This window comes from Phocoena phocoena, chromosome 9 (assembly GCF_963924675.1).
Source record: "Phocoena phocoena chromosome 9, mPhoPho1.1, whole genome shotgun sequence".
Classification (NCBI taxonomy): Eukaryota; Metazoa; Chordata; class Mammalia; order Artiodactyla; family Phocoenidae; genus Phocoena; species Phocoena phocoena.
The window spans coordinates 17,860,945-17,879,931 of record NC_089227.1 but is presented as its reverse complement, the minus strand read 5'-3'; the positions used below and the strand labels follow the sequence as shown (position 1 = coordinate 17,879,931).

General features: G+C 37.7%; 2 protein-coding genes across 4 annotated transcripts in view; one reads left to right on the top strand and one right to left on the bottom strand.

Annotated features, from left to right (window-relative positions):
• RINT1 (RAD50 interactor 1) overlaps positions 1 to 1,226 on the top strand; it is a 25,674-nt gene extending 24,448 nt beyond the window's left edge. The window contains exon 15 of the mRNA XM_065883702.1: positions 862 to 1,226. Coding sequence (XP_065739774.1) covers positions 862 to 1,054 — 193 coding nt within the window. The 3' untranslated portion in view covers positions 1,055 to 1,226. The remainder of the gene's footprint in view (positions 1 to 861) is intronic.
• Positions 1 to 18,987, bottom strand: part of EFCAB10 (EF-hand calcium binding domain 10) — a 19,321-nt gene extending 334 nt beyond the window's left edge. The window contains exons 1-4 of one of the 3 annotated variants that reach the window (XM_065883704.1): positions 18,864 to 18,987; positions 4,035 to 4,199; positions 3,839 to 3,926; positions 1,170 to 1,246 (exon numbers count right to left, since the gene is read on the bottom strand). In XM_065883704.1, the coding sequence (XP_065739776.1) occupies positions 1,210 to 1,246; positions 3,839 to 3,926; positions 4,035 to 4,199; positions 18,864 to 18,972 (399 nt within the window). In that variant the 5' untranslated portion in view covers positions 18,973 to 18,987 and the 3' untranslated portion in view covers positions 1,170 to 1,209. Of the gene's footprint in view, positions 1 to 1,169; positions 1,247 to 3,838; positions 3,927 to 4,034; positions 4,200 to 18,863 lie in introns of those variants that run through there. The other 2 variants (XM_065883703.1, XM_065883705.1) reach the window with 2 other exon arrangements.

The following is an 18,987-nucleotide window of genomic DNA, read 5'->3' as shown; positions in this document are numbered from 1 at the left end:
TGATGTTAAATATATACTGCATCAGTTAACAGTTTAAAGTATTCATTATGTACCAGTAATACAAGATGTGACCCATGACCCCAAAAACTTGAGCAGAACTGGATACAAATGATACGTTGGGCTTTGTTTTCTAATATTTGGTGTAATGCTACTATGTGCTTATTACTGGGAAATAAATAGAAAATGAAAGCAAATGCAGTTCTGCCATATTCAATAAATAGAAGAAATCTGAAATATATTTAGTACTGAATAACAGGCCAGGCCTGAAGAAAATTTGTTTTCTTAAACATTTGATATTAATTTTGGTTCTAAGTATAATTATAAATGGATGTAAGAGAATTCTTACAAGTATTTTTAGAAATTGTTGATGTAAAATTTAAATTATTTAGGTTTTTGAGATTATAAAGTATTCCTTTTAAACAGATAAAATGAAAGTTTTTTTGCTCATTTCAGTAAGGTATCTATTTCTGCTTTGTTTTTAGTATTCTACCTTTCTGCTTTTATTTTGTCCCTTAATTTTCTCTTTTCCTGTATCCTAATGTACCTAAAGTCTTAGCTACATTTAATAGACTGTTACTACCAAGTATCACATTTTGGGAAGTAATGGATACGTACTGAAATCAATGATCCTATTACCTTATAGTAATCTAATGAAATATAAACTCTGTACATATACAGTCAAAACACATTAAAAGAGCCAAATAGCTAATCTATAAATAGTTTTTATAAACTATAAATGATATGATCTAACAGTGGAGGGTAGTTGTTTAGTTTTTCAAAATGAAATTGTTACAGGGTAATATGGGATGATATCGATAATGGAGATCTCATTTACCTGCAGCTTTTTTTTTTTTTAAACAGTGTAAAAGAAGCCTGTATTGTTTTGAATTTGAACACTGGTTGTGCCCTACTTCTGAGAGATGTCCTGCAGTCAACTTCAGGGCAACCTCCTGCCACAGCGGCATTAAATGAAGTCGGAATTTATAAACTGGCTCAACAAGATGTTGAGATTCTACTTAATTTGAGGACAAACTGGCCTAACACTGGAAAATAAAGTGTCTTTTTTCCTTTTGGGGTTTTTTGTTTTTTTTAATAAAGAAAAAGCCAGAGCCAGTTGGATTTCAAGTTATATGATGAAGTTCTGAATTAATGAAACTGAACAACTAAAAACTATGTAGAATCATTTATTATCTTGGACTTACAGTGTTATTAAAATGCTGACCATATTTCCTGAGTCTTCTTGTTCCTAAGAAAACAAAAACAAAAACCTCAGAAGCCATGAAAACTCAGAGTAACTCCATTTACAAATATAAATGATGAATATGTCTGTTGAATAAAATACAAGAGCAGAGATAATAAATTATAATCAACTTTTAATTTTCTTTGCCAATTCAGGGAGACTGTTGTAGATGATCTAACATAACAAATAAACTTTTAAAAATCACTTTAAAATGTATGTTTAACTCTATGACATAAATCACAGCAAGATCCTTTTTGACCCACCTCCTAGAGAAAGGGAAATAAAAACAAAAATAAACAAATGGGACCTAATGAAACTTAAAAGCTTTTTACACAGCAAAGGAAACCATAAACAAGGCAAAAAGACAACCCTCAGAATGGGAGAAAATATTTGCAAATGAAGCAACTGACAAAGGATTAAATCTTCAAAGTATACAAGCAGCTCATGCAGCTCAATATCAAAAAAAACAAACAACCCAATCCAAAAATGGGCAGAAGACCTAAATAGACATTTCTCCAAAGAAGATATACAGATTGCCAACAAACACATGAAAGGATGCTCAGCATCACTAATCATTAGAGAAATGCAAATCAAAACTACAGTGAGGGGCTTCCCTGGTGGCGCAGTGGTTGAGAGTCCACCTGCCGATGCAGGGGACACAGGTTCGTGCCCCAGTCCGGGAAGATCCCACATGCCGTGGAGTGGCTGGGTCCGTTAGCCATGGCTGCTGAGCCTGTGCGTCCGGAGCCTGTGCTCCGCAACGGGAGAGCCCACAACAGTGAGAGGCCCGCGTACCGCAAAAAAAAAAAAAAAAAAAAAAAACTACAATGAGGTATCACCTCACACCGGTCAGAATGGCCATCATCAAAAAATCTACAAACAATAAATGCTGGAGAGGGTGTGGAGAAAAGGGAACCCTCTTGCACTGTTGGTGGGAAGGTAAATTGATACAGCCACTATGAAGAACAATATGGAGGTGCCTTAAAAAACTAAAAGTAGAACTACCATACAATCCAGCAATCCCACTACTGGGCATATACCCTGAGAAAACCATACTTCAAAAAGAGAAATGTACCACAATGTTCATTGCAGCTCTATTTACAATAGCCAGGACATGGAAGCAATCTAAGTGTCCATCGATAGATGAATGGATAAAGCAGATGTGGCACATATACACAATGGAATATTACTCAGCCATAAAAAGAAACAAAATTGAATTATTTGTAGTCAGGTGGACGGACCTAGCGTCTGTCACACAGAGTGAAGTAAGTCAGAAAGAGAAAAACAAATACTGTATGCTAACACATACGGTTTTTCTAAAGAAAAAAAAAAAGATTCTGAAGAACCTAGGGACAGGACAGAAATAAAGACTCAGACGTAGAGATTGGACTTGAGGACAAAGGGAGGGGGAAGGGTAAACTGGGACAAAGTGAGAGAGTAGCATGGACATATATACACGACCAAATGTAAAATAGATAGCTAGTAGGAAGCAGCTGCATAGCACAGGGAGATCAGCTTGGTGCTTTGTGACCACCTGGAGGGGTGGGAGGGAGATGCAAGAGGGAGGAGATATGGGGATATATGTATATGTATAGCTGATTCACTTTGTTATACAGCAGAAACTAACACACCATTGTAAACCAATTATACTCCAGTAAAGATGTTAAAAAATAAAATAAAATGTTTATAATTGAAGTTCCTGTATCTAGTTTGGAAATTCACTATATTTCCCGTAAGAAAACATATTATGAGATAGTGACTGAAATAGGATTGCTCTCATTTTCTACAAATGTCTTTCCATTCAGAATACTTCCTAGTTCCATTCCATGTGACAGTGGGCAACCTTTGCTTTGTGGATGAAACATTTCAGCTACAGCACTGTGCTACCATCATTCTCTGGGGTAGGTAATGTAATGAAACGTTTTTTGTTGAATAATTATGTAACTAATGATGAGATGAGAATCTTAAACATTCTTTTTTCTTCTAACTTCTCCTTGGCCTTGGATTATGTTAAATAAAACTTTTAAACAAACTGAACTAGATTAGCTAGAGGCTTCCAGAACTATCAAGTTTTATTCCCTCGGTTTTTTTTTTGTTTGTTTGTTTTTTCTGACTTAGCATTTAGTTAGTACTTTTCATGCTGTAATACCTCAAACCCGAAATTGTCAGGCTGGCACGCAGCCTGTACTATTGATAAACATTTATGAAATCATTTTTAGGAATTATTTTGAGAGAAATTTTATTACTCTATATACAGAGATTTTCCAACTAGTATATTGAGCTTAAAGCTTTTCTGTTAGTTTTTCTAGCAGATCGGCGCTTCTCTACCTCATTCTTTGAGAATTGCTGGGGTTTCCCATTGAGAAAAGAAGGAAGCTGCCTCTGGATCCTCCTAACCCCAGCATCCTCTCCCTCCCCTCCCCCCAGGCTTACAGAGTACTGTCAGCCCTGCCTGTCCTCACTTTCTAGTCAGCTGAACGTTTCAGGGGAATGAAATGTTTCTATCAGAAGGGAGGAACCTTTGTTTTAAAATGTATTAATTGTACTTCAAAATCATGCCACGTTATTTAAATATTAGTCACTTAAAAATAAACTTACACTTCATACATGAATTTTTCACAAGTTATTCCATGTCCATCATCTTTTAAAACTTCATCTGCAGTACACAGACCCAGGGTTTTTAGGGCTATGAGAATAAGAAGAAAGGAAAATTTAAAAAGTGAGAATTAGTTTCAGCTAGGGAAATTTACAGAATGACCACAAATTATTACCTCAATTTGTAGAAGATACTGACCTTCTTTATACTGTATAAATGATATGGATCCTTTATTCGAGGAGTCCAGCATCTGAAACATGGCTGCAATGTTAGAGTTATCCATAAAGAAAGGGAAAGCCACGCCTGATACTTTGGCAGTTCTCAGCTGTTCCAATATAGATATTAAATACTCTCTTGGTTTTTCTGTAAAAGAATAGTTCCAATTCTTTCTGATATGAAATTAAAATATGTCACAAATGGAAACAGTCATGTAACAATTATTAAATACCTATATTTGAAGTACTGTACAAGGCACTGGGAATATAGGCCTTGCTTACAGGAAAGGCAAGACAATAAACAATTAAATAATTATATACAAAAGTGCTCTACTCTGGATGACTGAATAAAAATGTCCAGAGATTGGATCTACGCATTTTTCAAAAAAGCTCCTCAGGTGACTCTTAATTTATGGACAAAGTTGAAAACCCTCAAAATGGAAAACATGATGCAGGAGAAAAGGCCAGCTAAAAGAAGGAAAAAATAGATTTTAAAAAACAAACATTTAGATTAATACAGTCCTCCAATTAGGAAGCATAAATGTTAATTCCTAACATAAGGGCAGTATTTTGGATATGGATAAACAGGCTTTCATCTAAACAATGTGAAAAATGAAAAATCAAGATCAATCCACTTTTCAGAAATAATGCAGGTTAGTTATGGTAATAAAAGAAGCCAAAAGAAGTAAAAATGGTATGGCTTAGATGATGAATGTTCCACTGCTCCATCACTGTACTTCAATCCTAGGATTTAGTAGGAGTGTGTGTGTGTGTGTGTGTGTGTGTGTGTGTGTGTGTGTGTATTTTAAAAGTCTTTTAAAAACTGTCACTGAGAATTTCATACATATAATAAAAGTAGACAGAAAAGTATAATGAACTCATCACCAACTTCAACTGTTCAGTTTTGTGGCTGGTCTTATTTCACCATGATCCTACCTAGGTCCCCTCTTCCTGTATTATTCTGAAGTAAATCACAGCAATCACATTTCATTACTGAATGTTTCAGTGTGCATCTCTAAAAGATAAGGACCCCCTTTTCTCTTTTTTGTTGAGCTATAACTGACATAAAATTGTGTAAGTTTAAGGTGTGCAATGTGTTGGTTTGGTACCTTTATACTGCAGTATGATTGCCACTGCAGTGCTAGCTAATAGTTCCATCACATCACATAATGATCATGGCTTTTTTGCAGTGGGAATAATTAAGATCTAGTCTCTTAGCAAGTTTGATGTTTACAATACAGCATTGTTCTCTGTAATCACTATGCTGTGCATTAGATCTCCAGGACTTAGTTATCTACTAGTTGCAAGTTTGTATCCTTAAGCAACATCTCTCCTATCCCGCATCCCCCAGCCTCTGGTAACCACCATTCTACTCTGTTTTTAGGAGTTTGGCTTTTTTAGATTCCACATGTAAGTGATATCACACAGTATTTGTCTTTCTCTCTTTGACTTATTTCACTTATCACAATGTCCTCAAGGTCCACCCATAACAGCTGTTCTAACAGGTGTAACTTGATATCCCATTGTGGTTTTAATTTTCATTCCCCTGATGATTTGTGATATAGAGCATCTTTTCATGTACATGTTGCCATTTGGATGTCTTCTTAGGAAAAATATCTATTTAGTTCCTCTGCCCATTTTTAATCAAATTGGTTTTTTGTCATTGAGTTATATGGGTTCTTCATTTATTTTGGATATTAGCCCTTTATCATATATATGATTTGCAAATATTTCTTTACCATTCCATAGACTGCCTTTTCATTTTGCTGATTGTTTCTTTTGCTGTGCAGAAGTTTTAAAGTTTAATTTAGTCTCACTTGTTGATATTTGCTTCTGTTGTTTGTGCTTTTGGGGTCATATCCAAAAATCACTGACAAGACCAATGTCAAGGAGCTTCTTCCCTGTGTTTTCTTCTAGGAATTTCACAGTAGCAGGTCTTATGTTTAAGTCTTTAATGCATTTCGAGTTAATTTTTGTGAATGGTGTTAGACAGGGGTCCAGTTTTCTTTTTCTGCATGTGGTTATTCAGTCTTCCCAACACCATTTGTTGAAGAGGGGACTCCTTTTTCTTTTTTATGTTACCACAATACTGTTATCGTGATACAATTTACACATCTAACAAAATTCTTAATATTCTCAAATAGCCAGGCATTATTCAAATTTCCAGTTGTCTCACAAATGTCATAAATTGTAAACACTCTTTAAAAATCAGTAATCAAACAGAGTCCACACATTGTGATAGGTTATGTTTTTAAGTCTCTCTTAATCATATAGGTTTCTCCTCCGTGTATTTCACTCCTTGGAATTTATGTGTTGAAACTAGAAGTAGGCAGACTTTTAATCTAATACAGTGCCTTTTTGTGCAACTTTTAATACATTATAGCAGATAGGTTACTAAGGCAATCACATCATGTATGTAGTCTTCTGTCATTTCTTTCTGAACTGTATAACAAAATTAGAAGGAGAAAAATGTCCAAGTTTGATTTCAACTCACTACATTTCTTTTTAAGGCTAGAATATGTAAATAATGCTAATGGAACTTGGTATGTTACTTTGATGAAGATTTGTTGCTGTATATCCTTCAGACTACATGAGGTGCTATAATGTCTATATTTGGAATCTATAATTTATACTCCACCTGCTTCTAAAAATGTTTTGAAAATGCTTACAACGTAAGTATATAAAGATATAAATTTTTTTAAACATGAAGGGAAGAGCCAAATGGCACTAACCACTGAAGTTACATAAATGTCAGCTGATAATGACCATCAGTTCTTCAAGGCAGACAAACTTCAAGTTCTAAGTTGTAATACTAATAGCAAGTATTTATTGAGCCCTTACTATGTGCCTCGTACTATGATAAACATTTTCTTTGGCTTACTTGATTTTCTCCTCACAACAGTCACTTGCTCAAGGCCACACAGCCAGTATGAACCCAGTCAGTGTGCTTCCACAGCTCCGAGATTCTACCACACTCAACTAACTCAAACATGGGAAGCACCTGCGACACCCAAACCTAGTCAGTCATGACAATCTTTCCAGAGTCTTTCTCCTCAGTAGCTCTCAGTCATCTGATCCCCACCACTGCCACAGCAGTAGTTCTCACCTGGGTGACTACAACTGCCTCCTTAAAAAAACTTCTGATTTCTTTAAAGTCATCCCCTAAAAATAAATACTCCCTCCTTCCACAGCATAGAATTACCACTGGGAAGGGCTGCCCAGCCAGGGGCTATATTTCCCAATATACCCTAGAAAAGGCCAGATTTTCCTACCAAATGACTTCAGATTATGTCAAATTTGGCTGCTAAATGAGTTATGAAAATCTGTTGGGTTTCAGAGCTTCTAGAATTTAGGGATCAAGGATGTGGGATTGTGGACGTTTTCTCACAACAGTAATAGCCCAACCACGCTGTGTAGTCTTATTTTCCATAACTCCCTTACAATTCCAACGTTTTCAAACTGAGATACATATCATAATGCCAGGAGCTTTGCAAAGACCCAAGATAAAGATAGTGTTTCTTCCTGAGCATCAATCATACAATAGTGAGTAATATGGAACATATTAGAAATTGATATACAGGGACTTCCCTGGTGGTGCAGTGGTTAAGAATCCGCCTGCCAATGTAGGGGACATGGGTTCGAGCCCTGGTCCAGGAAGATCCCACATGCCATGAGCAACTAAGCCCGTAAGCCACAGCTACTGAGCCTGTGCTCTAGAGCCCATGCTATAGAGCCCATGAGCCACAATTACTGAGCCCGCGTGCCACAGCTACTGAAGCCCGCATGCCTAGAGCCTGTGCTCCGCAACAAGAGAAGCCACCGCAATGAGAAGCCCATGCACCGCAGCCAACAGTAGCCCCTGCTCACCACAACTAGAGAAAGCCAGCGTGCTGCAACAAAGACCCAACACAGCCAAACAAAAACAAACAAAAAAAAACCTTTTAAAAAATAAGTAAATAAATAAAAGAAAAGCTACTTAAAAAAAAAAAGAAATGGATATACAGTAGCTCCCCCTTATCCATGGAGAATACATTCCAATACCCTCTGTAATGCCTGAAACCACATGATAAAGTTTAATTTATAAATTAGGCATAGTAAGAAATTAACAACTAATAATAAAATCAATTATAATGATTTACCATAATAAAAGTTATATGAACGTGGTCTCAAAATATCTTACTGTACAAATTTAATGCCTTTTCCATCTTAACTAAGCACTTATGCACTGTGGCTGTAACATTTGCAGTCTGAACCACATCAGCAAAACTCAAATGAATTTCTTTTCCTTCTTCACAATTTCACAATTTCACAGGCTCTGGAGCCTGCGTGCCACAACTAGAGAGAAAAAAACCCACGTGCCACAACTAGAGAGAAGCCCATGCGCCACAACGAAGATCCCACGTGCCACAACTAAGACCCGTCGCAGACAAAAATAAATAAATAATAAATAAAATCTTTAAAAAAAGAAATGGTGAACAAAGGTTTTTCTTTACCTTTAATGTAATCTGCCTAGGAAACAAAAATGTACGCCCTGGGCTTTCCTGGTGGCGCAGTTGTTAAGAATCCGCCTGCCAATGCAGGGGACATGGGTTTGAGCCCTGGTCTGGGAAGATACCACGTGTGGTGGAGCAACTAAGCCCGTGCACCACAACTACTGAGCCTGTGCTCTAGACCCCGCGAGCCACAACTACTGAGCCTGTGTGCCACAACTACTGAAGCCCACAGGCCTAGAGCCTGTGCTCCGCAACAAGAGAAGCCACTGCGATGAGAAGCCCATGCACCACAATGAAGAGTAGCCCCCGCTCGCCGCAACTAGAGAAAGCCTGTAAGCAGCAATGAAGACCCAATGCAGCCAAAAATTAAAATAAGATGTACGTCTTATGAAAATAATTTACTGTGCTTCATGTTGTCATTATCAGGTCTTTGACTATGTAGAAAAAAAAACCTGACTCATCGAATTAAAAGAGCTAATTTTTGTTTGTTTGGTTTTTTACAACTATATAACTTTCTGTATTTGCCTTTGAAATCTTTTGTCACTTTGGTTGAATGGATATCTGAGTATTGTTTCACAGTGACCTGTGATTCTATTTGATCACATATTTTCAGTGTTTTGACATTTTAAACAAACTTCCCAAATCAAATTCTGAATGAAGCTAAAAGAGAAATATTAATTTACCTAGGCTTATTTGATATATTAGACTGCATGGGAAACATCGTCAAATAAAAAGCAATATTTAACCTTCTTAGGTGATATTTATAAGAGATACATATCATTAAAATAAGTAATTCAGAAATTATATGAAATTCTTAAAAATCTATATCCTGGCATAATGTTATCAGTCATAATTGCAGCTATTATCTTAAAACATTATATATCATAAAAGTAACCAAATTTCCTTGTCAATTGCATCATTTTTGGTGTGTGTATGTGAACACTTATCAGATCTTTTTTTTTTTTTTTTTTTTTGTGATACGCGGGCCTCTCACTGTTGTGGCCTCTCCCGTTGCGGAGCATAGGCTCCGGACGCACAGGCTCAGCGGCCATGACTCACGGGCCCAGCCACTCTGCAGCATGTGGGATCTTCCCAGACCGGGGCACGAACCCGTGTCCCCTGCATCGGCAGGTGGACTCTCAACCACTGCGCCACCAGGGAAGCCCTTACCAGATCTTTAACCGTGACTATTTTTAGGTCCTTTGCCACTCACAGATAGTTATTGTTTTACTGTTATGCTTTCACAAAAATGTTCCTAAAAAGTGCTTAATCTCCAAGAAGATTCATGGAAAAGACTCTGAAAAGTAAAGGTTTCTGATAATTATAAAATCATATTATTGAACTGGGTAAGAATTTCTAGAACTCTAGTGGAAAACTGATTCATAAAGCTGCCTACCAGGCTTCCCTGGTGGCGCAGTGGTTTAGAGTCCGCCTGCCGACGCAGTGGACATGGGTTCGTGCCCTGGTCTGGGAGGATCCCACGTGCCGCAGAGCGGCTATGCCTGCTCCGCAGTGGGAGAGGCCATAGCGGTGAGAGGCCCGTGTACCGCAAAAAAAAAAAAAAAAAAAAAGCTGCCTACCAAGATCAAGCAAAATAAGAATTAATTATGTAAGACTGAATGAACTGATGATGATTTTAATTTTTATGATTTAATTTAAAACATTGCTGGTTCTTTAATGTTTTGTTTTCCAGATTTAAAGAGGCCTCTTTTCTCCTCTCTTTTAAGCTATCTATAACTTATTGCAATTTGGTGAAGTATATATTTGCAACAAAGGTTGAAACATTAATCTTTTTCTCCCTACCTGATTCCTCCAGAATTTTGAAACTCTTACTAAATACTCTTATTTTTCATGACAATATACATATTTGCACAATGGAAACAATGGACAAGTTCTTGGCTTGGCTTCTTAGCCTAAAGAGACTTTAAAAGTCTAATCTGAGATTCCTTATAAAAAGCACCAGCAAAGCAGATTTAAAAGAGTCCATACAAGCCTCTTAGATAACCTCATCTACCAGAGGGCAGACAGCAGAAGTAAGAAGAATGACAATCCTGCAGCCTGTGGAACAAAAACCACATTCACAGAAAGACAGAAAAGACAAAAAGGCAGAGGGCTATGTACCAGATGAAGGAACAAGATAAAACGCCAGAAAAACAACTAAATGAAGTGGAGATAGGCAACTTTCCAGGAAAAGAATTCATATTAATGATAGTGAAGATGATCCAGGACCTTGGAAAAAGAATGGAGGCAAAGATCAAGAATATGCAAGAAATGTTTAACAAAGACCTAGAAGAATTAAAAAACAAACAAACAGAGATGAACAATACAATAACTGAAATGAAAACTACACTACAAGGAATCAACAGCAGAATAACTGAGGCAGAAGAACGGATAAGTGACCTGGAAGACAGAATGGTGGAATTCACTACTGCGGAACAGAAAAAAGAAAAAAGAATGAAAAAAAATGAAGACAGCCTGAGACCTCTGGGACAACATTAAACACAACAACATTTGCATTATACGGGTCCCAGAAGGAGAAGAGAGAGAGAAAGGACCTGAGAAAATACTTGAAGAGATTAGAGTCGAAAACTTCCCTAACATGGGAAGGTATTTTTTGAGGAAATCAAAAAATACCTAAGACAAATGACAATGAAAAAACGACGATCCAAAACGTATGGGATGCAGCAAAAGCAGTTCTAAGAGGGAAGTTTATAGCTATACAAGTCTACCTCAAGAAACAAGAAAAATCTCAAATAAACAATATAATATGGGAAAGGAAATAGCCACCCAAGTCCAGGAAGCACAGACAGTTGCATACAGGATAAACCCAAGCAGAAACACACCGAGACACATAGTAATCAAATTGGCAAAAACTAAAGACAAAGAAAAATTATTGAAAGCAGCAAGGGAAAAACGACAAATAACATACAAGGGAACTCCCATAAGGTTAACGCTGATTTCTCAGCAGAAACTCTACAAGCCATAAGGGAGTGGCATGATATACTTAAAGTGATGCAACAGAAGAACCTACAACCAAGATTACTCTACCCGGCAAGGATCTCATTCAGATTCGATGGAGAAGTCAAAAGCTAAGAGAATTCACCACCACCAAACCAGCTCTACAGCAAATGCTAAAGAAATTTCTCTAAGTGGGAAACACAAGAGAAGAAAAGGACCTACAAAAACAAACCCAAAACAATTACGAAAATGGCCATAGCAACATACATATTGATAATTACCTTAAACATGAATGGATTAAATGCTCCAACCAAAAGACACAGGCTCGCTGAATGGATACAAAAACAAGACCCATATATATGCTGTCTACATGAGATTCACTTCAGACCTAGGGACACATACAGACTGAAAGTGAGGGGATGGAAAAAGATAGTCCACGCAAATGGAAATGAAAAGAAAGCTGGAGTAGCAATACTCATATCAGATTAAATAGACTTTAAAATAAAGAATGTTACAAGAGACAAGGAAGGACACTACATAATGGTCAAGGGATCAGTCCAAGAAGAAGAGATAACAATTATAAATATATATGCACCCAACACAGGAGCACCTCAATACATAAGGCAACTGCTAACAGCTCTAAAAGAGGAAATTGACAGTAACACAGTAATAGTGGGGGACTTTAACACCTCACTTACACCAATGGACAGATCATCCAAACTGAACATAAATAAGGAAACAGAAGCTTTAAATGACACAGTAGACCAGATAGATTTAATTGATATTTATAGGACATTCCATCCCAAAACAGCAGATTACACTTTCTTCTCAAGTGCGCATGGAACGTTCTCCAGGATAGATCACATCGTGGGTCACAAATCAAGCCTCAGTAAATTTAAGAAAACTGAAATCATATCAAGCATCTCTTCTGACCACAACGCTATGAGATTAGAAATGAATTACAGGGAAAAAAACGTAAAAAACACAAACACATGGAGGCTAAACAACATGTTACTAAATAACCAAGAGATCACTGAAGAAATCAAAGAGGAAATCAAAAAATACCTAAGACAAATGACAATGAAAACACGACGATCCAAAACGTATGGGATGCAACAAAAGCAGTTCTAAGAGAGAAGTTTATAGCTATAGACACCTACCACCTGAAGAAACAAGAAAAATCTCAAATAAACAATCTAACCTTACAGCTAAAGGAACCAGAAAAAGAAGAACAAACAAAACCCAAAGTTGGCAGAAGGAAAGAAATCATAAAGATCAGAGCAGAAATAAATAAAATAGAAACAAAGAAAACAATAGCAAAGATCAATAAAACTAAAAGCTGGTCCTTTGAGAAGATAAACAAAATTGATTAGCCAGACTCATCAAGAAAAACAGGGAGAGGACTCAAATCAATAAAATTAGATATGAAAAAGGAGAAGTTACAACAGACACCGCAGAGATACAAAGCATCCTAAGAGACTACTACAAGCAACTCTATGTCAATAAAATGGACAACCTGGAAGAAGTGGACAAATTCTTAGAAAGGTATAACCTTCCAAGACTGGACCAGGAAGAAATAGAAAATATGAACAGACCAATCACAAGTAATGAAATTGAAACTGTGATTAAAAATCTTCCAACAAACAAAAGCCCAGGACCAGATGGCTTCACAGGTGAATTCTATCAAACATTTAGAGAAGAGCTAACACCCATCCTTCTCAAAAATCTTCCAAAAAATTGCGGAGGAGGGAACACTCCCAAACTCATTCTATGAGGCCACCATCACCCTGATACCAAAACCAGACAAAGATATACAAAAAAAGAAAATTACAGACCAATATCACTGATGAACATAGATGCAAAAATCCTCAACAAAATACTAGCAAACAGAATCCAACAACACATTAAAAAGATCATACACCATGGTCAAGTGGAATTTATCCCAGGGATGCAAGGATTCTTCAATATACGCAAATCAATCAATGTGATACACCATATTAACAAACTGAAGAATAAAAACCATATGATCATCTCAATAGATGCAGAACAAGCTTTTGACAAAATTCAACACCTATTTATGATAAAAACTCTCCAGAAAGTGGGCATAGAGGGAATCTACCTCAACATAATAAAGGCCATATATGACAAACCCACAGCAAACATCATTCTCAATGGTGAAAACCTGAAAGCATTTCCTCCAAGATCAGGAACAAGACAAGAATGTCCCCTCTCACCACTATTATTCAACATAGTTTTGGAAGTCCTAGCCACGGCAATCAGAGAAGAAAAAGAAATAAAAGGAATACAAATTGGAAAAGAAGAAGTAAAACTGTCACTGTTTGCAGATGACATGATACTATACATAGAGAATCGTAAAGATGCCACCAGGAACCTACTAGAACTAATCAATGAATGTGGTAAAGTTGCAGGATACAAAATTAATGCACAGAATTCTCTTGCATTCCTATACACTAATGATGAAAAATCTGAAAGAGAAATTAAGGAAACACTCCCATTTACCACTGCAACAAAAAGAATAAAATACCTAGGAATAAACCTACCTAGGGAGACAAAAGACCTGTATGCAGAAAACTATAAGACACTGATGAAAGAAATTAAAGATCATACCAACAGATGGAGAGATATACCATGTTCTTGGATTGGAAGAATCAATATTGTGAAAATGACTCTACTACCCAAAGCAATCTACAGATTCAATGCAATCCCTATCAAGTTACCAATGGCATTTTTTTTACAGAACTAGAGCAAAACAATCTTAAAATTTGTATGGATATACAAAAGACCCCGAATAGCCAAAGCAGTCTTGAGGGAAAACAATGGAGCTGGAGGAATCAGACTTCCTGACTTCAGACTATACTACAAAGCTACAGTAATCAAGACAATATGGTACTGGCACAAAAACAGAAACATAGATCAGGGGAACAAGATAGAAAGCCCAGAGATAAACCCATGCACCTATGGTCAACTAACCTATGACAAAGGAAGCAAGGATATACAATGGAGAAATGACAGTCTCTTCAATAAGTGGTGCTGGGAAAACTGGACAGCTACATGTAAAAGAATGAAATTAGAACACTCCCTAACACCATACACAAAAATAAACTCAAAATGGATTCAAGACCTAAATGTAAGGCCAGACACCATTAAACTCTTAGAGGAAAACATAGGAAGAACACCCTTTGACATAAATCACAGCAAAATCTTTTTTAAATTTTTTGGTGGTACGCGGGCCTCTCACTGTTGTGGCCTCTCCCGTTGCAGAGCACAGGCTCCGGACGCGCAGGTTCAGTGGCCATGGCTCACGGGCCCAGCCGCTCCGCGGCATGTGGGATCTTCCCGGACCAGGGCACGAACCCGTGTCCCCTGCATTGGCAGGGGGACTCTCAACCACTGTGCCACCAGGGAAGCCTGCATGACCCACCTCCTAGCGTAATGGAAATAAAAACAAAAATAAACAAATGGGACCTAATGAAACTTAAAAGCTTTTGTATGGCAAAGGAAACTATAAACAAGACGAAAAGACAAAGACAACCCTCAGAATGGGAGAAAATATTTGCAAACGAATCAATGGACAAAGGATTAATCTCCAAAATATATAAACAGCTCATGCAGCTCAATATTAAAAAAACAAACAACCCAATCCAAAAATGGGCAGAAGACCTAAATAGAGATTTCTCCAAAGAAGACATACAGATGGCCAAGAAGCACATGAAAAGCTGCTCAACATCACTAATTATTAGAGAAATGTAAATCAAAAGTACAAGGAGGTATCACCTCACACCAATTAAAATGGGCATCATCAGAAAATCTACAAGCAACAAATGCTGGAGAGAGTGTGGAGAAAAGGGAACCCTCTTGCACTGTCGGTGGGAATGTAAATTGATACAGCCACTATGGAGGTTCCTTAAAAAAATAAAAATAGAATTACCATATGATCCAGCAATCCCACTACTGGGCATATACCCAGAGAAAACCATAATTCAGAAAGACACATGCACCCCAGTGTCCATTGCAGCACTATTTACAATAGCTAGGTCATGGAAGCAACCTAAATGCCCATCGATACAGACGAATGGATAAAGAAGATGTGGTACATATATACAATGGAATATTCCTCAGCCATAAAAGGGAACAAAATTGGGTCATTTGTTGAGACGTGGATGGACCTAGAGTCTGTCATACAGAGTGAAGTAAGTCAGAAAGAGAAAAACAAATTTCGTATATTAACGCATATATGTGGAACCTAGAAAAATGGTACAGATGAACCAGTTTGCAGGGCAGGAATTGAGACACAGAGGTAGAGAACAAACGTATGGACACCAAGGGGGGAAAGCAGCGGGGTGGTGGTGGTGGTGGTGTGATGAATTGGGAGATTGGGCTTGACATGTATACACTGATGTGTATAAAATTGATGACTAATAAGAACCTGCTGTATAAAAAAACAAAATTCAAAAAATAAAACTAAACTCATATATTTCCTGGTTCAATCTGAAATAAAAATGTGTGGTTCAAGCATTTGAAATAGAAAAAAAAGCAGTCGATACAATCACTGTTCTTAATGCACTTACGCAAATAATTAGATCAAGTTTATTGAAACTAGACTTAATTTGCAAACAAATTTCTCTTACTGGTTATCCTTTGTAACAGTCGGGATGATTATAGAAAGAAAAATTATGTTTTAGTAATACAGGTTTGTAGATATCAGATTTTAGTACTGCTAACCCTCTTTGAGGTTTTGTTTTCTACTTGTAAACTGAACTGGATCCTGAATTCTTCTAGTTTCTTCCCAGTATTTGACTAGAACTCTCCAAAGTAATATTTCCAATTTTCTCCCACTCTTTTGACTCCAAATCACTATGAAACTCAACTGCCCTTTTCCCAAAGCCATACAAATTAAAGCTGGACAACTTGACATAAACCTCAGAGAAATCACAACAGCTCACGAGCAGGCAATCTGCATGCTTGTTTTTACATGGCCACTCAGAAGCTCGCCAGACACATTCAAACTGCAAGCCAGGAAAATCCATTAGACTGTCAATGCCATCCTCATTCCACCATCTGGAGATGCTTCAAACTCAAATCTACACATTTTCTCAAATGGCTGCTCTCCAAACTCAGAAACTGAATTTATAATTTGCTCAAACTATTAGCCTTTGTTTTTTGTTTCCCTAGAAATGCCTCTTGTTAAATTACCTGATTGCTCACAGCACACAGACACCTCATTTAGTTGGAAGCTCACCTGCAGCGCGGTCTCCTAAAATACAACATCCTCCCTTCATTCTGTCTTGAGGAATCATGAGGATGTGTGATTGCTAACACACCAGGTTGTGCCTATGTAAATAACCTTTAAAAACTGAAACCTAATGGCACATTAATCCAAAAAAATTGTCGGTTCACTTAGAAAGGTAAAACTTAAAAACTGCTGGTTAAATCTTAGGTCCTGGGAATCTCTGGTTAAATCTTGGGTCCTGGGAATCTCTGCTCTGGACCATTTTTCAATCCTTGGTTATTATTTTCCTTATAGTTATCATATTAACCTTTCTAGTGTGTTGTACACTCTCGAGGGTTTTAAACGCCTGTCTCCAGCCACTCGCATGCCAAATGGCATTCATCAGGATCACACAACTGGACAAAATCAACAATAACCATATAAAGAATTAAGATAGTGACTACACGGCTCTCCTGCCTAAGGACTCAACTAATGCAAACAGTGTATATGCGATTCTTCAGCCTGACTACATCAACAGTGGTAACCAGGAATAATGCTATACTGGTTGCTCATACTCTCCGCCCACGGAGGGGGCAGGGGGTATTGTTAAAATCAAGACCAAATGGAAACCAGCCTTGAAAAATTCCCTGGGCAGACAAAACCAGTTAAGTTACACAAGCAAAGCTTAATTTAGCTTATTTTGCAAGACTAACTTGACCTGGGTCATTTCTTGCTTCTGCCTCTGTAAATAAGCAAAATTTAAACTGTTTCCCAAGGTTGATATGAAGTAACCAATTCCCTATCATTTAAGATGATGATAATATTATAACCAATTACTGTGAAGAATAAACAGTCACTATCTTCTCACCATATAAGCCGCTTTTTAACAATATACCCCTGAGCCTCATTCCGTGTTTTGGTTTGAGTGCTCCTGGCTTTCAAACTATCTTTTTGGTGTGTGCAAAATAAACTTTACTGATTACTACTTTGGTGATTCATTGGCTTTACTTCTGCTACTTCTGAAGTTTTGACACACACACACATTTACATATATGTCTGCATCTAACAGCAAAAGACTATTTTCACCACCACAGTACCAGAGACCAGCAAGAGATGGTAATTAGTCACTTTTTCAAAAACTAGGTTTTTAAAAATTAGTTTGATAGCAACTTTTTCCCAGTGCATTAAAAAAGTGCATTCCTTTGTACTTTGTTTTTTTGATTTTCTATTTATTTTTAATTGTTGCAGAGTTTTTGCTGGTTTATCATTTTAAAACAACTAGAGAGAACCTGATCGCCTTATATAGGATCATATTAGTTGGGAGGCTTTTGGCAAAATTGGAATATTTGGTTTTTATATTTCCTTACCCAGAGGCAAATGGACAATTTGGGCATTTTGGACACTCCATATGAGGCTAGTAAATTACAATTCTGCACCCTGGGGAGAAGCACATCGAGTCACTTTCACCTTAACATAACTTTTACATTTACAGACCACACAAAAATTATGAAATGATCCAAACTTTGTAAGGGAATCAGACATAGAAAACATGTCAGGAAAATCTATCTCCTCAAGAATATCCTTCCTTTTACCCTATCAGTTGTTTTTACCAGCTTACAGACTCTTTGAGGGCAGGGATAACACTGGAAACATCTGTTGCTTACCAGGCATAAGGATGATTTATACATTATTTGTTTAATCTTCCCCACGTTGCCATGAGATCGGTATTATTATAATCGCCATTTTCCAGAAGAGGAGACCGAAGTTCTGGCTGTTGCCCACTATCACAAAGTAGTAAGGGGTGGAGCCAGGAGGCAGGCTACCGGACCTCGGGGCCTCTCTCCCACCGGCGAGAGCCCTCCACCGGCGAGACTCCCGCCACACTCAGCTAGTGGCAGGCACAAAGAGGCCGTTCAATAAGTCTTGCTTAATTTGAAGGCCACAGCGTTAACTAGCAGCAGAAGGGCTCGAGTAGCCGAGAGGCAGGAGAGTGTATGCGGAGGGGCTGGGAGTGGTAGCCGGGAAGGAAGCTGGCCCCCCGGGACGCGGGCGGGAAGGGATGGCTACACCGGGAATTTCCGGGGACTGCTCGGTATGGGACAGAAAGCCGAGTGGTAGGCAAGACACTTACCCGGCCGGAAAAAGAGGAGGGCGCTGGTGAGATAGGTCAGCAACTCCATAATCCGATGTTTTTCCAAATAATTCCTGGCTTCGATCTCCCTGCTGCTGTTGGCCTCCATCGCTCCGAATTGGGA